Consider the following 23,674-nt stretch of genomic DNA (forward strand, 5'->3'; position numbering starts at 1 on the left):
CAATCATTCAGGCAATGCAACATTTCACAATCATCCAGTTAGTGTCTTCTGGATTTTCGGCCTATAAATGACCAAAGCTATTCATAACTCATTGCCTCCCTCTGCTGGTGTTAAATGAAGCTAAAGTCAGATTACAACTTGTCTTTGAGAAATTATTAGGATCTCAATTGTGAACTCCAAACTAACATATTGCACGTTATGATATTTTTATGTCATACTCCTAGAGGATTTAAACTACGTCAAAAGCAAGTTTATAGTTGAATTAATGCACAGCATTTTATGGGTGCTTTTATATCCTCTGCCAGTAATATTATACTCATCTTTTTACAGATAGGCTCTTTAATGTGTCACTAGCATTTTAATTCACTTTGTGGCATTTTCTCTCTTTTAGTGGGCTATTAAAACTTTGCAATCGGTGTATCTGCAATGCCTAAGAAAGTGTGTTTTAGTCTGTTGGTCCTATTATTATTATCATTATTGTTATTATTATTATTATTGTTGGCCATTAATGAAAATAAATATCTCCATTTTTTATGAAAGAAAAGACATTTTGACGAATTTCACTGTACTTGTGTCTTATTTTATCTTTTTACGGCTCGTTTACTGCTAAGATAAGAGGCTTTGCGCATATTCCAAGCATTTCATAACAACGTAGCTTCAAAACTTGAAAGTTGCTGTTGTACACAAAAATTGAAGTACAACAAACCAAACAGTAGATGTCTCCCTAGTCCGTGCAGCTGTGTGTCTTTGCGAGGACGCTGCTGTCTACTGATGACAGAGTCGCCATTTTGAAAAGCAAATCGTTCACAGCACACCCACCCTGAGTACTGGAACTATGCCGCGGGGCCGGCCTCGCAAACTGAGAGTTCAAAGCAACGACGAAACAGGTAACAAGTACCAAAATGCAAAGAATAAAATATATAGATAATGGGCTATCCAAATAACCTGCTATTGTTTTGCCAAACACCTCTGTAGTGCAGATAATAACACTTCAATGTAGTGCATATAGTCCCCGGATATAGTATTGCGGGTGGGCTTTGCTTTGTACGGCGAAGGAGTGATTGAGGCGGAATGATATTAATAACGTTTCGGTGGCTCTTCTTATTGGCTTCCAGTCTAAATTGGTGTCCGCGAGGAGCGGAGCACGGGTGCTGTGTGGCGTTAGTTAATGTGCGCTTTTTTACATGGAATATACATTTATTAGTATTTCGTTGTTAGCATGTTGTTGCTAACTAGCTGGTTTCGCTATCGTTAGCTTCTTGGCTAACACGCTAAAATGTTGGCCATTGTTGTTTTGATACTGTGAAGCGCTGAAGCGAGGCTGTCCAGCTGCCGATGCATACCTCGGAACAAGTTGTCACAACCGCACATTTAACACGACCCAAAGAAAATGTTTTCATGCGCTGTGGAAATGCATTCATTTTGCAATTTGATATCATTATCAGAACACAAGGTTGTTACAGCTGCTCAGTGGCCGCATAACTTAAACTGAACGTTACCACGTGATCCCACTGATTGACGAGTAAACGAGGAAGACCCGACATTATATCATAAATGATGTCTGGATCATACAGTCCGACCCTGCCGGTGACTTAACCACTCCAGTGGGCATGCAACACTTGGTGTTGCATGATTTCGGCATGCAACCAAGTTAGACAGGTGCATAAGTATAACTAAAAGTACAAATGACATGTGATTGTAAATGAGCTGAAATGGAGAAATACTTTTATTAATTTCATATACGATCAGAATTATAACTTATGTTCACAAATATTGCTTCTAGATATGTTTAATGTTAGACCTAACATCTGCTGCTATACCATAAATAGACTATCTGAATGGAGAGTCATGTGACGTGCACAATATAAATGCAACCTACTGCTTGAATCCAGACTTAAAAGAAAAATATCCAGGCAACACATAACCTGTGTTAGTGAAGAGGTACAACATGTACTTTAGCTATCCTTCACAGGAGAAAGCCTCTTAAAGCACATTAAGATACTCATGTGTCACCTCTGGTGCTTGTCATCAGATGCGGATCCCAGTGAAACTAAGGCAGAGGGCTTCAGTGATGGGGAGCTCAAGGATAAGAAGTGCACAATATGCTCCCAGATTTTTACCACAGAGAGCCAGCTGCAGAAGCACCTCCGTGAACATGAGATCAATGATAAGGTAGGTACAAGATGGATGTGTCAGCAGGACACAATATCTTGGGTCTGCTCACTTTAGATGTAGGTCACTGACGGTCGTCCGGGATTTTGGGGTAGTTCTGGTAGTGCTTTTTAATTTATTTTGAAGCATTTAATGTCAGTTCAAATATATGTTGAGTTGAGTGATGATGTCCAGGGTTTTAGTTGTTGTGCATTGTATTTGCTTGAAAATGGTCTAGCCCTTGACAAAAAGTTGGGAACATTAAAAAAAAGTAAGCGACTACTTTAAAGTTGATGAGCCTAAATGTCAAATGATTACTATTACTGCTAAATTAAAGTGCTTATTTAGTCAGCTTAGATATTTTTTTTAGTTAATATGACTTACTTTACATAGTCCCCTAATTTAAGTGGGCACTATGGATAAAAATGCCTCTAATACAATATTTTGTTTAAAAATCCATTGAATTACAGCTGGAACAATGTACTTGTTTGACTTAAACCTCGACACCGTGAAAGTGTACAAGGCAAAGCTACAAAAATGACGTGTTTGAACGACAAATTATAGACCTGACTGTATGATAGCACACGTAATATTTTAGCTAACATCTACAGTTTGCTACTAGAAACCCAGAAGGTCCTCAAAATGAATTCCAAGACCAGTATTAGCTTTTTGGCAATATATCTGTATCCGTTATTTATAACAGCTGATAAGTGAACATTTTTAAGAAGTGAAGAAGATACAGGAGAAATGCCCATTAACCAAGTTACAAGTGTTCATGTTACATAGTTTGGCCATCAGAGGGCACCCTGCAAGATTGCAACAACCAGTTGATCTGAGCACAGTCGGGCAGAACGACTTGTGGCAGTAAAATAACTACACATAAAAAATATGTGTATGTTTTGTTTGTCTGATAGAAAAAAATATCACCTGATCAATCTGATTTTTAAATCGCCAAATACTGGTGATTTGAAAACCTGATATCAGTCAGGCTCTATCACACCCACTCTGGTGCTACAATAGTAATAGTCAAGTGCAGCTTGTAGTCGATGCATACGATAAAAATAATTACTCTAAAATTATACTTGACATAGAGTTTGCATAATCTGCAAAGTAGCAGATTAAAAGTAATGAATTTAATCAACTCAAATGGAAAAAAAATCAAAATCCTTGAATAAAGTTTTTGAAAAGAATTAGGCTAATTACTTGATTTAATTGGTTGGAGTATTAGTGTTTATGATGATGGAAAAAGAAGAAAGTGTCAGTCTCATACCATGTGAGCAGGTGAAGGGAATGACAGACGTGGATGACCCAGCTACAGCTACAGGTTGGATTTGGGCCACTCTAGTAGCTTAGCATTAAAGCTGGAGCTGTCCTGGATGTTTCAGCTTGGATAATTTTTCACAGCGTGGAAGTTTAAACTTGCTGTAGTCTGTTTGGCAGTCTTAGCACAGGTCTTAACTTATTTGCGGCCATTTACTTTGAAAGCTTCTGAAATGTACTGTTACAAACAGGCAAAAGACCATGGTTTCTCACCCTACCTTTCCAGTTACACCACAGTAAATACTACTGTATGATGTCAGCTAGAGTCTTCCCTCTGTAGTTTCAGAGTGCTTTCCCCCACCTAACACATGTCATGCTGCCACATAGGAAAGTCCTAACACTCCTATTGAAGTTTCTGAAAAACATTAACTGATGTACAGATTCAAGCAAAATATGAAATTTAAAGTTTTTGTCAAAATTTTCCCTAGTGTCTTTTTAACAGAGCAAGGGATTTTTAACATGTCTAAAAAATATTAGTTTTCTTTAAAAATATTAAGTTATTTATGTTTGCTCACAATAACACGGTTATTTAAGCAAAACAAAAATTACCAGGGTCACTATTATTAGCCCTCTGACAAACTGACCTTTTCATTAAGCCATAGTACAAACCACAGCTGTGCAGTGATGTGCTTTAACTTTGTAATGTTCAAAGCTTGTAAAGTCAAGTTAAATCTGAGGGTTATCTTCCCATTTACACACAGTATAAAAACTACAGAAAGGGTTTGAATTGTGACTTGAGAAAGCATCATGCCAAAGACAAAGGAAATCAGTTTAAAATTGAGAAAAAGAATCACTCATGCTAACACAGCAGGAGATGGATATACAAAGTTATCATAGGCTGGCAGAGATCGGACGCCAAAGATTTCAAAGACTCTGGAAAGAAAAATAGTAAGAGATGTGTCTAATGACTCAAGAACAACTGCCATGACACCAGTAAATGACTTAGCCAAGTCTGGAATTGAAATCTTAAAGAAGACAATCACTACAACCGTGCACACGAATGGACTACAAGACCAAGAAAATCTTCACTTGACTGAAGCCGGACTGAAGTATGTCGATAACAACCTGGAGAAAAATTCTGCACACCGGAAACACATCCTTCGATCATATGAAAAGAAGCTAGAGCTCTCTGGCCACAGAGGTGCTGCTTATGTTTAGAGAAAGAAGGGAGAGGTGTACATCCCCACAGTGTCCCATCAGTGTAACACGGTGGTTGGAGTATTATGCTGTGGGAATCCTTTGGCACATCTGGAACTGAGAATTTGGAAGGAAGAATGAAGGATATTTGAAGATTTTAAAAGAAAACCTCAAGCAGTCAACAACAAAACTTGGACTGGGTCGTTACTTTCTCTCCCAACATGACAACAAGCCAAAACATACAGTGGTGTGAAAAAGTGTTTCCTTCCTTCGTTTTGCGAAAAGCTGAGTTCAGTTTCTCTTGCCACCCCCAGGCCTGATTACTGCCATACCTGTTCTCAATCAAGAAATCACTTAAATAGGACCTGACATGATGCCGTTATCCAAGTAAATTCACGAACAAATCAGAAACAAAGTAATTGAGATCTCTCGGTCTGGAAAAGGTTATAAAGCCATTTTTAAAGCTGTGGGACTCCAGTGAACCACAGTGAGAGCCACTATCCACAAATGTCAAAAACATGGAACAGGGGGGAAACTTCCCAGGAGTGGCTGGCTGACCAAAATTACTCCAAGAGCGCAGCAACGACTCATCCAAGAGGTCACAAAAGACTCCAGAACAACATCCGAAGAACCGCAAGGTCTCACTTGCCTCAATTAAAGTCGGTGCTCATGACTCCACCATAAGAAAGAGACTGGGCAAAAACAGCTTGCATGGCAGAGTCCCAAGACCAAAACCACTGCTGAGCAAAAAAACATAAAGGTTTGTCTCAGTTTAGCCAGAAAACATCTTGATGATTCCCAAGACTTTTGAGTAAATACTCTGTGAACTGATGAGAAAAAGTTGAACTTTTTGGAAGGTGTGTGTCCCACTACATCTGGCATAACAGTAACTCAGCATTTCAGAAAAGGAACATCATACCAACAGTAAAATAAGACGATGGTAGTGTGATGGCTAGCACCTGAGTCACCACATAGGACAGAAAGTATTCCTGAAATAACATTTTGAAAACTTCTCTTCACTTCTTTATGATCACGTATGGAGATGTTGTATGAAGCAGGTACACTGTGATAATGGTTGTGTTGGTGGTTTCTCTTGGTGCAGGATAATTGAACCGCGCTCCTTGGGAACTCATTCTACATCACACTCATTTATCCATTTTAAAGCACTCGCAGCACTCACATCTTTGCCTGCTTCACTTCTTGCTCACTCGCTTTTGGTCACACTCCCTCTCTCACTTCTTTATTCTCGCTTATATTCTCAGGCTCTCACACATTGTGCACAATCACAGGCAAGTTAAGGGATTTAGTTCTTCACGCCGTGCTACCGAGGAGAAAGTTGGAATAGAGAGACCGGGAGCAAAAAGACGTCAATTGGAGCCTAATTCATTTCATTTGCAGCTGCACCTGTAGCTCTGGGCCATTTAAATTTCAAGTCCACTGCCTTTGCTCCCGCTCTCCAGGTTGAAGAGCAGTGGCCTCTGGGTATGCCAGAGTGAGTAAGACTCAACTGTGTCAGTGCCACTCTCAGACTTGACTAGATTCAAAAAAGCACTCTGAAATGAAGTCAGCTTGTTCTCCTAATAGAAAAGAAATTTAATATTGGGGCCATTTTTGCCTCATGGGGATTTTTTTCCTTTGCCTGTTAATATACAGTACTCTCTACCCTTGACAACAAAGCAGTTTCTTAATTTAGACAAAGTAGCACATTGATTGAGATTCAGCTGTTCCATCTTGTCTTTGTAGTCTCTTTTCTGTCTCCATCTACCTGCACAAAGTGACAGCAGCTACAAGAAGCTCACAGCAGAAGGTCATTTTTTTCCGTTTTTCCATTCTTTCATTTCTCTTTCTTTTGCAGCCTCATCGTTGTGACCAGTGCCCACAGACGTTCAACGTGGAGTTCAACCTCACGCTACACAGGTCCACACACAGTACATCGGACTTCACCTGCCCCGTTTGCAATAAGAAGTTCTCTCGCATTGCCAGCCTTAAATCCCACATCATGCTGCACGAGAAGGAGGAGGTAAAATGCCTCATGCTGTGGTTTCTGTGCATATTATGCACTTTTATTTCTCTTTTAGACTCTTTTGTATGTCATCGGTTTCCATTCCTGCAGAATCTGATCTGTGTTGAGTGCGGAGATGAGTTTGTTCTTCAGAGCCAGCTCTCTCTGCATTTGGAGGAGCATCGGAAGGAGCTCTCGGGCATCAAGGTCTACACCTGCAAGACCTGCGACAAGGAGTTCAAGACGTCTGCGCAAATAAAGGAGCATATGAAGAGTCACATAAAAATGAGGTCAGACAAGACACTTCAGGATGCTGATTTATTACATTTGACACAGTCAAGTGGAAAAGCTTTGGGTTAAAAATTTGGCATGAATCATGCAGCTGCTTAAAGAAAAATTCAAAGCATCGACATATCTAGTATTTTGTACAGACCGAGGGGTGTCTGATTCAAGATAGATTAATCTTTTATGAAGAAAAAAACAGTTTTGCAAAATAGTTTTATTTGCAGCTCTGCAGAGTGATGAAATTAAAGCATCATCTTTCATGGCGTTCATGGAAAATAAGTACATTTGTAGTCATTGTCAGAGAATCTTTCATTTGAGCGAAGCACAAAAATACTTAGGCGATTCTATGCAGCTGTTCTCAAAACTCTCTGTAGCCTGTTACTGCTAGAGGCTAAGCATTAGAACCAAGGTCCACTACTTTGAAATAACGCCTTGAGCCAATTTAATGCTTTATGCTACCTCAGAGCTATTCTTTTAGACATGGTTTCTATGATAATGTTAATTTGCAGACTAGTAACAAATATGCTACTAGAACAGCTTGACTGTCAAGGTCTCTGGAGCCCTATTGGACTGAGGCCTGTCTTAAAGAAGTTCAATTTGCTGTGTGCAGCTGAGTTGGGATTCACGTCCTTTTAAAACTCATTAAACCATTCAGAAACCACTTGTGCTTTATGGATGGGGATATTGTCCTTGTGGAAGAGGGCACTCCCATTCAGAATGGAAATGTTTAACATTACAGAATATTAAAAAAAAACAAAAAACATCCCTTCATGATAGAGGTTTTTTTCCCTATAATATGTCACCTGGGGCGATCGTGGCTCAAGAGTTGGGAGTTCGTCTTGTAATCGGAAGGTTGCTGGTCGAGCCCCGGCTCCGACAGTCTCGGTCGTTGTGTCGTTGGGCAAGACACTTCACCCGTTGTCTACTGGTGGTGGTCAGAGGGCCTGGTGGCGCCAGTGTCCGGCAGCCTCGCCTCTGTCAGTGCGCCCCAGGGCAGTTGTGGCTACAATGTAGCTTGCCATCACCAGTGTGTGAATGTGTGTGTGGATGACTGAATGTAGTGTAAAGCACTTTGGGGTCCATAGGGACTAAGTAAAGCGCTATACAAATACAGGCCATTTATCTGTCCATAATTGAAGTGGAGTGAAAGACAAACCTTCACCTTAGTTCAAACCAAACCCTCCCATAAAGTATAAAATAAAGTATTATTCAAATTATTATTTTGACTTCAGTAATTTATTTTTACATTATTTTTTTATGGGTCTTATTAAAACATGAGCTGACTGTGTAATGCTACATACCATTTGTCTTTACTTATAGAACAAGCATTTGTTTTAATTATAAAGAAAGTACTTGTACACAAAGGATAATTGTCTAAATCTCAAATATAGGGCTTAAAAAGCTGCTTTGTTGTATTATGAGTGACCTTCCGTGGTCCTATGTTAATGCACTGTATATTAAACTAGACTTTTTCTCATGGTTCTTTCCTTTACAGGCCACTTACTTCTACTTCAAGAAACTACAAGAAAAACATAGATCGCAGTGGGTTCACAAACAGCTGCCATCATTGTGGAAAGGCTTTCAAAAAGCCCAGTCAGCTCATCAGGCACATCCGAATACACACAGGTGAGTGAGAATGGAAGAAGAAAAACCTGATTATAGGGCTTATATTGAGATTTAAGCTCGGAGCAAAAAACTGCAGAAACTGGAGGGTAGAATTGTCTCCACTTCAGGCCAAAACATAATCCTTTAGGCTAATTTTTTGTTCTGGATAATGAATTTATAAACAAAAAAAAAACTATGCAGCCATTCAGCATTGAGAAGAGGATCTAATTGTTTCTCCTTGATAGTTCACAGTGGTTTTAATTAGCTTAGATGTTAACTTAAAATAAAGTCTTCTTTTGAGGAAACTCTTATTAACTCTTAACTGAGGAGATCAGCTGTTGTAGTTTTGAAAGCCAGATGTCTGCCATTCTTGCTTGTATAGCTTCTGTAGAATCCAGCTACTTGTTTTATAATGTGCCAAACATTTGTGTGAGCAGAATGTAGCTGATCTTTGTCCTGCTTTAAATAAGGCTTCAATGATATAATCTGTAAACATCATTAAGCAAAGATAATAATAAACCACATGTACTAATGCACTCCACCACCAACACTGATGCTGGCTACTGACCTGTATGCTGGCAAACATCTATTCAGAGCCTTTTTTCTTTGGACCCGTCAATAGTTTCTACAACAAATGTAAAATCTAACCAAAGAAGCATTTGTGGTTTTAACTTTCTTTTGTGTGTGCAGCAACAACTTTGTTTACTGACACTGTTCCTCTGTAGTGTTCTTGAGCCCTTGTGGTATGTGTGGTGGAGAGAGGTATAGATATTTCTCTGGCTTCTCTCAACCAGTTCTCTGAAACGGTGTGAGCGGTTGCTTCTTATATTTCATTTGTGAATGAACTTTGCATTTGAGGTTCCAGAAACCTGAAGTGTGAGTGGATACTGGCAGCAGTTTGAATTTGATGGGGGTTCAGTAGCCTGCAGGGACTTTGAAGGTGTTTGGAGACTTTTTGTTTTCTTTCATTTTGTTTTTTTTTATTTTATTATGTCCCATTGAGGCATTTTCTTCCTGTGAATGCTGTCCAGTAAAATTAAAATATACAAGCCATATATAATCAAGGTTTTTTTGTGGCTCAGAGTGGGGGTTTGGGGGGTTTAAGCTATGCCACAATTGACCCTCATATGGTTAAAACATGGAGTTTGTATTACCATTCTCTCCTGTTATATCTGGGTATTTGATATACAAAAACATATTAAGACTTAAAACCACAGGTTAAAAATAATTCTGATGATTTTCTTTTGATGGAAAACTCTTTGGTAGCTACAAACATTTTTATGAGCAGGAAAAAACTTTCTTAACAGCGCTTATTCTGGTTTTCTTTTCTTCTGCTCTTTCATATAAAGCTACAAATTCATAAGTAGCTGCACTGCATATCTGGAAAAACCGCACACCTCAGCTGGGCCCATTGCTCAGCTGTCGTATGGAGAGATTGTGTGGGTAGAATTCGATATTCCATTTCAATTCAAATGTTCTCGTGGCTCCTGTGAACGTTCAGCCATCTGGGTTCAGGTTAATGTAGCCAGTAGCTCCCACCCACGTGTTGTTTACCCATCATCCACATGTTAAATTGTTTGGCTGGGCTGAGCTGAGGGATTTTAATGCGGGATTGAACTGACTTCTCTTGTGCTTTGAATTTCAAACAACCTTTCAGTTGATGAGGCAAAGAGTGGTTTTTGGAGACTATACAAACACACATTATGGTTCATTTGCACCTCTGTGGTTTGCAGTGATGTTGGAACGGTACAGGACTGTATTTGAGTCATCTTAATTTAGCTTGAAGTAATACCAGCCTTATGTTGTTATACCAAGGTGACAAAATTGCATAGTCGTACTGTAACAAAATGAGATATTATACCACTGACAGTCACATATGTGGGTAATATTGTGGGACAAATTCTTATTAAAGCAATGCTGGTGAGTTTTTTAATGATTATACATTAAACACAACCATATATTGTATAACATTTAATAATTACTATATCTCCAGGAATAGTTTTAATTTTGTTGTTGAATTTTCTGGAGATGACAAGGGATTCATTTAGATTGTATACATTTGTTATCATTATTATTATCGTCATTATTACAGCCTGATTCTTGACCTGATCGTGCACTCCTCTGCAGGTGAGAGACCCTACAAGTGCACGCACTGCGGCAAGGCTTTCAACCAGAAGGTGGTGCTACAGACTCACATGGTGAGACACACGGGGGAGAAACCTCACCTCTGCATGTTCTGCCCTGCCTCCTTCTCCCAGAAGGGGAACCTGCACTCTCACGTTCAGAGGGTTCATTCTGAGGTAAGAGCACAGTAAAAACACAGTCATGGCTTCAGATGCGTGTTTCAAGACTGTGTAATTAATTTGTTTATAAAGATTAGATATTGTCATTAAAGGGGAATTGACGCCGTAATGTTTTACATTTCTGACATCCTGGTATCACGTTGTATAGAAGTGGTACCAGTTCAACCTAAAGAAAGGTTTTCGTTAGGTGAAGTCAGCCACTGGGTTTATTTGAAACGGTTAATGAGCTCTTTGTTTAGTTTGCTTGCAAGTTCCTCCTTAACTTAATGAATCGACTGAAATTCAGGAAACTAAAACTAAATTTCAAAGTAAAAGTTTTAAGGACTTTAAATGGTTTCGAGTTAAGGACTTCACGCAAATTTATGTGAACAGTTAACACCCGGGACATCATGTTCATGAAAAGTTGGACAATTTAAACTGACTTCATTTGTTTTACCAGCTTTCTGCAATTCACTAGCATGTCTCTCAGTTGTACTGTTTTCCCAGATACACATATGTATTTTTTCTTGTACATCTTGTTGAGTCACACACTAAATTGCCAGAACCTCTGTTCACAGCTTGTTATACTCAAAGCACAGCACTTTGTCATATTGTTTGTGTGTCAGAAAGGGCATAAGGTTCCTTGTGCGATTTTTCTCCTTTGTAAACGCCTCACAGCAGCCATTTTTTGCAGCCTAGCTGATTTATCCTTCCTCGTATTGTCAGGGAGGCTAAATGGGGGTCTGTCAAGTCTTCCACTTAGTGCTACACTGTGGTTGAGGGGTCAGAAGAAGGACACACATCATAGACCTCTCTGGGTACCTAAATTCTCATGTGTGTGGCTGTGTCTGTTTCTAGAATTTATAAACTGAACTAGTTAATGGTTGGATTTATAGAGGTGGTGGTATCTCCTGGTTTAATGACTACTTCCAGTAATGTGGCTACAAGCTGAACTAACTCAGCTCTGTGGCATAATGATTGTAAAGGTCCCTCAAAGGTCCCTCATCACAATGAGCAGCGCTAGGTGAGCATGAATGATGTTTTGTGCTTGCACACCAAGCCTTAAACTAATTTAGTTCACTTCAGCCAACCTGACTGCTGAGAGAAATAGGTTTACCTGGGTCTTTTCTGTAGCACACACAGTCTGTACTTTCTTATAGTCAGAAGCAAGGAGGTGTAAAATTCTCATTGTTGCAGTCAGTTTGCTTAAACAATATAAATATAAATATAAATCAAGCTTAATTCTACACCTAAAGAAGAGATACAGGAAATTGCTGCAAATATGTCAGCACATCCTTCTTTGTTACTGAAGCGGGGGGGTGTTAATTATGGCTCTTTCAAAAGATTTTACTGATTAATAAAAAGCTTCACACTTAGGTTACGTTAATGAGCTGTCAGAGATTGGCAATCATATTAAATGGCTGGTTGTGGTCTGTTATTTGGATTGTGAATAAAAAGTGGTTTTGAGTAAAACGTTGCATAATTTTTTGTCAGCGGTTCAATCGGTCAAATGAATTGAAGTGTGTGTTGTCTTACCTGCATACACCATTGTGTATTCCATGATAAAAGATGGTGATTTGGCCAGTTGATTGAACTGGAGAGCCCAACGGCTGGACCCTTTGAATAATGCATCAGTTTTTCACAAGAGTTCTTTAGTTTTGCTTTTGTAGACAGTTTGCTCTTACAATTGGCTGACTTAAAAAGAAAGAAAAAGTCAGGGGTTATTCACAATAGATTTCATGCTCTGGTGCTTACTGAGGAGCCAGGGGAGAAAGTGTTTAATGGCATCCAAAGCCTTTGCTTGACACAGATAGTAGTGCTGAAGCTTTTGGAAAAAACTCGTTCTCCTGTGAATCTGTGATTTAAAATCAGCTGCAGAATATTAGTCAGAACATTAGTCGTTTCATTGATTGGTAAAACACCAATTATTAACCTAATACTAATGAATTTATGGTATTATAATTTGTCTAAAAGTAAAGGACAGAATATTATGCATATGCATATTCATTCACCACAATTTCACACCTTATAAGTTAGACTGATCATCTACTACAGCCACCTCCAGTTATAGCTGGCTTTTGACTTTTGTGAAAAGGGGTTGGACGAGAAACTGTAAGAGCTAGTTCTGTTTGAGGATAGCTCGGTCCCGCTTCAGCACACACTTCATACACTATCAGTGTTTCAGAACCAACTGACTCAACTGATTTCAGCAGCTTTACGTTTACTCGTCCAGTGGACTCGTCAAATGCTGGTTATTTAAACATTTATGGCTTTGTAAAAACCATATTCCAGTCTTTACTGCTGTCAGGTCTGTGGTGAAGTAAGCCCAGAGTGTGAACTTTGAACTCTGTTTAGCTTGCTTTTACATTCTTGATAAAACAGTTTCTGACTTTGTGAAAAACTTTATGAAGAACCAATGGCAGCATTACAAATGCCTTCCAAGGATGACTGTCTTAAAACGCGTGCTGCTATTTCCTTATTTGATTTATATCAGGTAGTAGGGGATATATGCAATCAGGTCTATATGTAACTTGTACCCTGACACAATTTTCTCAACATTTCCTCTGCTCCAGAATCAACCAGGTAAGAAGTACAGTACTGTGCAAAAGTCACGAATGCACATAATGTGTGCAAAATAGGAAATGGGTACATGTAGTTGACCAAGGACTGGACTGAAGAAACTTTCAGAAAGACTTGAGAACTGTTGCTCAGGACTAATTAAAAAAATTATAAGCTCCTCTTAAGGAAGCAAAATATAAAGAAATAACAGGTGGCTCAAGACTTCTGCACAGCACTGTAGTTGAGGTGTAGACTTTTACATTGGAGTTAACACTGTGACCTCCAAGGTGAAGGGGGTCAAACTAAAGCAAAAAAATGACCCCCCACCCCCCCCACCCCGTAAACAAACAAACAAACAAAAACACTTGTTTTCAGTTCTGGAACATAAGCTAAAGCTAGCATAGCTCATCTCTCACTATATACATACTACTCCTGGATCAGCTGCCCAGTGTATATGATTGAAATATATTTCAATAATAGAAGAGTATGCCCTCCAGTTCTTGCATATACACTTTCACTCGTCTTCCTTTTTCATCTTCCACAGACAGTATTTCTGTCATGATTCATTTCTCATTGTGGCCATCTGTACCCTCACCCTTTTTACCGACTCCCCATATGATCTTCTCTTCTAGTTATTCCCCATCTTTGACAGTCCTTTCCTCCCGCTTCATCACCACCACTACAAGAAAATAACAGTCCTCCTCCTCTGTCCTGCCATCTCTCCCATATGTTCCACACCAGCACAGGCCAGTGCAACAAGCCCATCATCCTGGCACTGATGATACCTTTCTGGGGCTCTTTCATATGCCCCACACTCTTCCAAACATACTCCAAATGCATCCTTTCTAGTGAATACAGACTTGAACCACCTTCATCTACTTCACCAGTGGTTTACCCTCACAGGAAAAGCAATCAAAGGTTTTTGGTGACAAGCTCAAAAGACCTATAGATTTTTATATTTTTGTAACTGCATTTAGATTAAGTATTAGACTTCCCTTATTTCTACATATTGCTGTGTTTTCAGTTATGGAAGCATTCTACCTACACGTTTGCTCACTTTCAAGGATTTTACAGCTATGACATACAGACATATGTATGATGTATATGTAGAATGTAGAAACAAAGCTCCCTTACAGCAAAGTAACACAACATCTGACTGAAATTTGGTCACATTTGTGCTGTACACTCCTGGTAATGCCACTTGAGGGATTGAATTTTTAGAAAAGGAAGAAAATTGTAAAAACTAAAAGGGCTATATCAATTTCTATTTCACTTCTTTATAAACATCATACTTCAAGGCTCTATGGTGTAGTAGTTAAAAAGCTTTTGCCTGACACATGAAAGATCGCTGGTTCTAGCTACAGAGCAGCCATAAGAAGCTTAGTGAGGTCTAAAACTACTTGAAAGAGTGATTTATAGATTGATGTATGCACTCTTTGTGTTCATATGAAAGTAGATTTGACATAGTTATAGATATTGATAGAAGCCTACAGAGTGGAGTTTTACAGTTCTGTGACTCTGTCCATTATAAATAAGCTATATGTAGATATTAGAGCTACTTCTTATATTTTGTAAACTTTTTAATATATTGTATTTTTTAATTTAGTTCAGTTTTTAGTACTGTTCTTATTGACTTGGAGCAACTGTAACCATATCATTTGCTAAGGGACTAACAAAGCAATCAGATTCTGATACTGATGATTCTGACTGCACTGGTCCTTAGCAACATACGCTAATCAACATGCTTCAGCTTGAATTTTATTTCGAAGAAGCGTATAAACGTGTGCAGCGCAAAGTCTGGTGAGTGGGGTCAGCTGTTAGCGAAGATTGCCTTGATTTAAAAAACAGCATGCACAAAACTGCTGTTTGTTCTCGGGATATTAGCCAGCTCTGATCCTCAACACAAAAGTTCAAGCATCGATTGTTTTCTAAGTTAGCAAGTTTGATGTCTGTGGGGAAACTGCAGGTGTGAGTGGACAGAAGAGAACTTTCCAAGTAAATGTGGATGACAGGTCCATGATAAGACGACCTTGAAGGGAGACTTACCAATTTTAAAACTTTTTTTAAAATTTTATTTATTCATTTTTTTATACAGCATATAGGATTTTGGAGCTGATCATACCCTGTAGACTTAAACACACATTTTGAGTTCACCAACAGTAGCTTGATACAGTCTGCATATATCTATAATAATATAAACACCAGAAGGTTAATATAATACATTAATGAGTGACAGGGTGAGCATTTTATACAGTTTTCCCCTGATGCTTAGAGTCAGTTTAACATCTACTTCAGCTGCATTATATGCAATACTCACAGTAATCTAATGAAGACGCACCAAATTGATTACCACTATCATCATCACAGTGATCAAGGGAATTCGAGAAACTAGTACCCAACCTGTGATTCCTAAGGATTCATAAACATATAATTTCATTGTTTATAAGGCAGTTGTTTTTTATGAAGGGGAAAGTAAAGGTTTGCCTCGTGCCCAGTTAAACACTCTGGCATATGTGGAAATATCATTATATTTCTTTCTTTGCTTAATGGGTAGAATGACTCACAGAGCGGGTCAGTTAAAAGCAAAACATACAGCAGCTAGCTGTAATGTGCTTTGTGTGTTTGTGTTCTCTTACAGACCAAAGGGGTGCCGCTGTTCCCGTGCATGGACTGCAGCTGTGTATTTAAGAAACTTGGCAGTCTGAACGCCCACATCAGCAAAATGCACATATCTGTGATTGAGGTGCCATCCAGCACTTCGGTAAGAGGAGCTTGTGTACCAAACAAGAGAACATCCGCTAGAAAACATTTCTTTGGTCCAGCATCTGATCAGAGTGTTCTCAAGTGTCCTGTGGTCCTCGTGTTTAATGTTAACGAGACACACTGGAGTTTGTTTCCCAAATTAGTTCATACGTAAGCTTGTTTGCTTACGCTTCAGAAAATTATGCAGTTTTTCTCTGCTTCTTGCTTCTTTTTTTCCCTGAGGAAAGAAGTAGCTTCCCATAACTCGATTATGATCCAGAATTATTATCACTTTTTTCAGTGTGCCAGCAGCAGAAAAAACAAAGTGCAGCACTAAAAAAAACCTCAGCTGTATTGAATGCAGCCAAGTCTAGTTTGATTCACTGTGGTTGGTAGCTTTAGCGAACCCCAGAGGCACTGTTACTGATAATGCTTCTTAAATTGTGGACTTTTATTTCCTTCCAGCTTTTTCCTTCTTTATCCGAAGATAACTTAACTGCACAGGATAAAGGGTTTTAGTTTTTTGTTTTGGTTTGTTTTTTAGTGGTAGATAATGATTGTGGTTTGTTTTTTTTTGCCATTGGCATTTCAATACGTCCATGTCACCACTGCCAGAAACTCTAAAAACTTCAATTTCATTTGCACTAAAAGAGCTGCACCGTCTTTCAGTTTTGGCCTGGTAAAATATTTCCCTCTGCACTAGAACAATCAAGAACGGCTGCTGCCAAATTTGACCTGGCGTACAGTCATACAATGCAGCATAAAGCCAGTCGTCTCCCTAGTTTAGAACGATAATGGTGTGTTTCCATTATTTTGTCGTTAGCAGGTTATTAATTACATCCTTCATTATTCAGTGATGATCTACCTGCCATATCTACACTTAAACGAACCTTGTGTTGAAATGTTGTATCTCCTTGTTAATATGTGCATAAATATTTTATTTAATAATGACCAGTGCTTTGTTTCAAGCTCAACAGAGCCACTGATCAAAGTTAAGTCATCCCACAGATTGTGGCCTGTCCCAGCTCTTCCTCACGTTGCTCTGTGTCTTTCTTGGTCCCCTCACCTCATTTTTGTCTTTTTTATAGGAGGCTGAAACAACAGGTCAGGCTCCAGGGGTGCCAGAAGGTGGTGAGGGAGTGACAGATGTCATCCAGCAACTTCTAGAGCTGTCAGAACAGGTCAGTGGGGAGACAGCCCAGCCCCAGCCCTCAGAGCCAGCTATCACAATGGAAACTGCTATTAACCAGGACATCCTACAGGTGAGTGGCGTGTAATCGCATGATTGTTACAATATAAAAAGCAGTATCCAGTCACAATCTGGACTACAATCCACAGACCCAGCTTGTACATTACAGACATTAATCTTCACTCGATGAGAATGGACTAAAACTGCAGATAAACATGATATATTTAGACAGATGTTTTTAAAGTAAAAAGACTCCTGAGTGATGAATAATATGCTCTGCTTTCATTTGGTGATTGAATGCCAAGATTTTTTCACAGTTCTGCAAACACCATCCATCCAGGGGAGAGGGCAGTTTAACAAATGTGCACCAGGAACTTTTAGAGATGAGCATCATCACAGAGTTTAAAACAGCCTCTACTCACCAGCATGATAAGATACTGTATGACTGTCGCTGAACTTTGCTTTGCATCATGGCTTTTTTTAATTTAAATGGCCACATTAAAATTATTAGTACCTGAATAATGAACTATTTTTAAATAATCACTTTCAGTGTTTTCAAAGATTTAAGCAGCATTCCTGTGTTCGATTTTGCTTTTCTTGGACAATATTCTTTGCGATTTGTTAAAAGAACCTCGGTATTTACTGATGTCCACAGGTCCTGCACTTTAAAGGGTTCTCTTTCAAGTAATAAAAAAATCCCTTGATTTATAATGACATTAGTGGGTGTGTGTGTTTTACTTTTAAACGGCTAAAAATGAAATGATTTTGTAAAGACGACTGTAATTTCTAAGTTTACACTCCAATCACATCTTGATTGCTCGGTTGATTGCTTCTTTTCAAATCCATTGCTGTGGTTCTTTGAAATTGCTTGTGTGTGTGAGGTGTGCATGCATATTAAAGTTGTGGTGGTCCTCCGGTACTACAGCAAGCTTTGGAGAACAGTGGGCTGAGTGTGGTCCAACCCCAGAGTGACGCCCCATCAAGAGAGTCACAGAGCCAAACGACCGATGGCGCTGTTGTCGAAAACAAGAAAGTGCAAAGTACAGACAAACTGACCAGGGAGAAAAAGAGGAGCATTTTTAAGAAACCTATACAAATGCCAGGTAGGAGGGGATATTTTACTCTTTATGAGTTTAACCCTTTCAGTGAGATTAATTTAATAAGTACTGTTACAGAGATAATTGTTTTCTTTTTTAAAATAAAATTATGTTCTGCCCTTTCCAGGCTCCATCAGGGAGGAGGATGGTGTTCGCTGGCACGGATGCCCCTACTGCTCCAAGGAGTTTAAGAAGCCCAGTGACCTTGTTCGGCACATACGCATCCACACCCACGAGAAGCCATTCAAGTGCAAACAGTGCTTCAGAGCTTTTGCTGTCAAGAGCACCCTCACAGCACATATGAAGACGCACACGGGTATCAAGGCTTTCGAGTGTCAGTGCTGTCTGAAGTGCTTCTCCACCTCTGGCAGCATGAAAGTACACATGCGGCTGCATACAGGTGAGAAGCGGCTCCGCTTTGTGAAGGGGGTCACGCTTAAAGCCAAGGCAACACCAGCACATTTCACTTTATAGAGTCACTCCGTATGTTACATTATTTACTTGTTACTCTAGCAAGAACTGTGTGGGCTCTTAATATTATGTTTCAGCCGCTGTTATTTAGAATAAATAAGATATGTTGTGGTAAATTATGCAACAAATTGCTCAAGCAGGACTTTCGTAAATCTAATGGTGCCACTATAACTAGAGCCCTCATTTGTATTCATGTATATACGGTATACGCTATATGTTTTTGAGCTACTATGTGCGCCAGTGAATTAGTTTTTGTCTCTCTAACTGCTGTGTAGTGGCACTCTCTGTTAGGTGTTTACTTTAGCGCTGGTTGTGTGTTAGTTCTAAGGTAAAGTTTTGATAAATATGTTTTCAGACGCATATCTCCGAAGGCTTCGTGCTTTCAAAGTTTTATATCTGTTTTGTTACATACACCGTTTCCTGCTAAATGACAACTTTTAACCTTATGTAGCCAAAATTAAAGCAAATTACGAGAGCGTATATTTTTATGTGTTATGTGCTCACGTTGATTTAGTTAATAACTTTAAAACCTCTATGTGAGTTTAGATTTTCATTTTATTAGATTTTTCTGTTGTTTTTTAGAAAAAGTTCTTCTCTAAATATTAATTTTCCAAAACATCTATTTTTCCCCTGACTTTTTCTAGGTGTGAGGCCTTTCCCCTGCCCTCACTGCGACAAGATCTTTCGTACGTCGGGCCACAGAAAAACACACATCGCTTCTCACTTCAAAAGCTTGCAGCAGAAGAAGCATAAATTTCCACGGAAAGCAAACAAAGCCAAAGTGTCCAAAAGCAACCTACCTCTACCAGATATCCCCTTACAGGAACCCATCCTCATCACTGACTTTGGTAAGAGGGCATGGTGACAGGCACATACCCACAAATACTGGGCAATGCTGCATTATCCTTTCACCACACAGAAGACTGGCTGTTGTAAGCTCACGTGTTGTTTTTAACAGGTCTCATCCCATCCCAAAACCCCCGCCTGGCTTTTCAACAGTACCTGGATGTTGTGACCAATGACCGGCCATACAAGTGCCAATTCTGCAGTAAAGCCTATAAGAAGTCAAGTCACCTTAAACAGCATGTCAGGTAAAGCTTCTATGTAATAGTGATGTTTCAGTCTCAAAGAGTGAAAACACAATGGCTTTTTTAGGGCTAGTGCAAGTGTTTTTTCATAATTTGTCGCTAGTTTCTTTCTAGAATACAACACAGGTGAAGAGAACTATGGTCAGGAGAAGCACATATGTTGAAAGCTGGAGGTGAGAAGAGCAGAACAGAGCAGGCATCACTGACAATAGATTTGACATTTAACAAATCCGATACTGCGTGAGAGGAGGACACCACATGTCATCAAAAGAGGAGACATCTTTGGTTCTGAAATTAGTTTTTGGCAGGATCCACAATGTCAACCTGTTTTTAATGGTCCTCAAGGGATAAACCCTAAAAGTGGAAATAACTTGCAATTTGAATATTTTCCCCCAAAAAACAAAGTTTAGCAAATGCTCGTCTTTTTAGATTTGTGTCTAACACGAAATGATTTCACACTGACGTCAGCAGAGCAGCGTGTCCCACAAATCCTTTCTTAACTGATCTTATAATGTTAGTCTACATAATCATATCAGAGAACTATTAACAAGTGTGTACTGCTCAGCAAGGTTTCATTTTGCTTGGTTTAAGCTCATCTGCAGTCAGGCAGAAGGAGAAACAGTGGAGCAGATTAGAGGGAGTTGGAGGTTTGTTGACAGACATAATGAATTTGGTGAGAATGGAATGAATGAGATTGGATTGATGCAAGAGAAGGAAGAGAGCGTGAAGGGGAAGTACAGAAGAGTTGAAAAAGAGAAATAACTATATTCAGCAAACCCACTTCAGCCTGTTAATATACTCTTAATCCTTTTTCCCCCAATTTTTTTGCTTGTTTTACACCGCACATGGCTGAACTTTATTAACCTTGTTTCAAATGACCCTGTCATTTATGGATGGAGAGCAATAAGTGGTCTAATCACTCAGCTGCTCTGCTCCGTGTATCTCTGTTGAACTTTCTAGCCAATCTTTATGACAGAAATCTAGTCATTTGTGTTTGAGGATAATTATAAATAATGATACTGTCATGTGTGTAGTGCCTTTTTAATGGCTGGTGCCTCATTATTCTTGTTTTCTGGCAGATTTTGAGTTGTAACTTGTAATGCAAGCTGAGGATCTATGTTTGCCTACCCCTACTGATAGTGCCCTTGAATTACCCATGAACCTGTACTGATACCTAAAAAACTTAGGGAACTTGATTCAAGTTCACCAAGTAATATATCATCCTGACAGGTCATGCCGGACCATGCATAGTGATTTTCCACCTTGTACTAAGGATATACCGATGAATTCTGTCCGTTTTGTTCCTTAGTATTTGCAGCATGCCTCAAAAACTCATCTACAGCAGTGTGGTAGTACCTTTTAGGCTGCCTGATGTCCCAATACACACTGAACCTGTTTTTGAATGTTGCCAGGTCTCATACGGGAGAAAGGCCCTACAAGTGTGTGCAGTGCAGTCGCAGTTTTGCCTCCTCGGGAGTCCTCAAAGCTCACATCCGAACACATTCGGGGCTAAAGGCATACAGGTGTTGTATGTGCGACACAACGTTCACCACCAGCGGCAGCTTAAGGCGCCACATGACCACTCACAGTGACCTGCGACCTTACATGTGCCCCTACTGCCAGAAGACCTTTAAGTCATCACCTAACTGTAGGAAACACATGAAGACGCACAGGTCTGATTTCTGACAGTCTGCTTTTTCACAGATGGAATGGACTGTTTACAGGGATGTTGTTGTGCTCTGTAAATGTATCAATCAGAGCTATGTCCTGTCAAACCAGGTATGAACTGGCCCAGCAGCTACAACCCCAGTCAGGAGAAGACCCCCTGGGAGCTGGCACTGTAGCCCATGACATGCAAGTGGAAATAGAGGGTGACACTCTCCAGCAAGCCCCGGCTGAAACAGCAGAGCAGCAGAGCATGCTGGGACTGAGCCAGACAGAGGTTGTAAATGGAGGCCAGCAAGTGACACTGGACGCACCCCTGACTGTACAAGGAGAAGGTAAGAGCAACTGAAGGCACGTTATATTGGATGATGGAATGTGTGCAAGTTGTGAAAGATTCAGTAGAACTCGTGAAAGCTGTAACACTGGAACCTCATTTTGCAGAGAAAACGTAGCGTTAAATGACAAAATTCTTCCAAAAACTCTGTGACTCAACTTCAAGAAAGTTTTCTGAGGTAACCTGTGCGTTGTGCGATTTAAGTTTCATTGCACTGAAAACTTGCAGTTTTCTTAAACACGTGTCAGAGAGCAGAAGAAGTTCAATGCACCTCCCCGACGTCTCCATCTGTTTGCTCGGTAGACCAACACATTTGGTTTCACGCAGTATAGCTCAGCACACAGCCTCCAGAGCTTTAGCACTCCAAGGATAGTAATAGAATGATTAGTAATCCCTCTCTAAGGTCCAGGATCTGGTCCCTTAAAGTAAATTGAAAGTCATCTCCAGAAAGACGTAGCTCAGCCTAGCTTACATCTGAAAACTCTCTAGATTTAAAATGTACATCATGTAGTCAGGTTACATAATCTTGACCTCAGCTATCTATATTTGATAAGACTTCATTAATATACAGGAAGCAAATCTACTTTGCATTTTAAAGAAGGTACACTGCTAAAAACAAAGTGTAGATTATAGTATTTTTATATGATACTTATAAATAAATATTGTCACACATAACACACAGTTATTTTTGTTATTCTAAAAATGTTCTGTGCATGTAACTGTGCATGATGAGCTGTGTTAGTTAGGAAATCTGCAATGTAACTTGCTTTTTAACCTCAACTGAAGGTTTAACAGTGGAAATATTGTTCCACTGTTTGTTTCTGTGAGCACTAACTAACTCGTTGCTTTGCATCTCTTTCTTTGTCGTGACAGACTCATATGTGACTGCCCAGCATGCTTTGCCTCAGAATATCAGCCAGTTTGAGACACCAGCGCTTCCTCAGTCTTCGTTTGACCAGCAAGCTCTAACACAAGGTATAAACATAGCATGTGTGGGCTGTTATGTGACAAAGATAGCATAGTATGTTTATTTGCTATATCATCTGTGCAAAACACAGGTTCACTGTGCAGTAGTAACTCATGCATAGTACCTTTAGTTATATGCACGCTTTCTGTTATAAGGCTTAACTGTAAAGCGCTTTGGGGTCCTTAGGGACTAGTAAAGCGCTATACAAATACAGGCCATTTACCATTTAACTGACAAAGTGTAGGTATCGGCCATATTAGTTATGAAATGTCTTATTTTGAATTAATACCAAAGGAAATCAGTCACACTTAAATAAAATTAATGGAATAACCCTTACTTCAGCTTCACAAGGCTCTCAAATAACAGAGTGGTCGTGGGAGAAAGGAAGACTCTTTACAATTCCCACAACAAACAGAACAACAGTTAATATCATCAAACTATATATACCCTCTACCAATGTGTCTAGTATCTCTATATCTCTTTTGAAATCTGTGTGTTCTCAAACATTTTTCTTCTTCTTCTTGCACTAACTCACCATGGCGGCTGACTGCTGTTGCCAGCCGCCTTCCTTTGTGATCAGCATCAAACATCTGTGAGACAGACTGAACTTTTCAGTTCTGTGAGGAGGTTCAAGAGATTCTGTTGAACTTCAAATCTGACACGAACAGAGCTAAAGTCGATGTCATTTTAGGAATGAAGACATATGGATTTGTCAAAAATTTGATGTGTATGATTAGCTAGGCTTTTCATCATCAATTTATCTTTTTACTCCTGCAGGTC

General features: G+C 39.4%; 1 protein-coding gene across 2 annotated transcripts in view; it reads left to right on the top strand.

Annotated features, from left to right (window-relative positions):
- The first annotated feature begins 750 nt into the window (after positions 1–750).
- znf236 (zinc finger protein 236) overlaps positions 751–23,674 on the top strand; it is a 47,635-nt gene continuing 24,711 nt past the window's right edge. For both annotated transcript variants that reach the window (XM_005450660.4, XM_005450661.4), the window contains exons 1-15: positions 751–887; positions 2,033–2,172; positions 6,464–6,628; positions 6,722–6,900; positions 8,391–8,521; positions 10,628–10,800; positions 15,980–16,102; positions 17,172–17,345; positions 18,198–18,375; positions 18,497–18,769; positions 19,485–19,688; positions 19,799–19,931; positions 21,341–21,601; positions 21,708–21,928; positions 22,801–22,902. In XM_005450660.4, the coding sequence (XP_005450717.1) occupies positions 836–887; positions 2,033–2,172; positions 6,464–6,628; positions 6,722–6,900; positions 8,391–8,521; positions 10,628–10,800; positions 15,980–16,102; positions 17,172–17,345; positions 18,198–18,375; positions 18,497–18,769; positions 19,485–19,688; positions 19,799–19,931; positions 21,341–21,601; positions 21,708–21,928; positions 22,801–22,902 (2,509 nt within the window). In that variant the 5' untranslated portion in view covers positions 751–835. The remainder of the gene's footprint in view (positions 888–2,032; positions 2,173–6,463; positions 6,629–6,721; positions 6,901–8,390; positions 8,522–10,627; positions 10,801–15,979; positions 16,103–17,171; positions 17,346–18,197; positions 18,376–18,496; positions 18,770–19,484; positions 19,689–19,798; positions 19,932–21,340; positions 21,602–21,707; positions 21,929–22,800; positions 22,903–23,674) is intronic.

The sequence above is a fragment of the Oreochromis niloticus genome, linkage group LG11 (assembly GCF_001858045.2).
Source record: "Oreochromis niloticus isolate F11D_XX linkage group LG11, O_niloticus_UMD_NMBU, whole genome shotgun sequence".
NCBI classification, from domain to species: Eukaryota; Metazoa; Chordata; class Actinopteri; order Cichliformes; family Cichlidae; genus Oreochromis; species Oreochromis niloticus.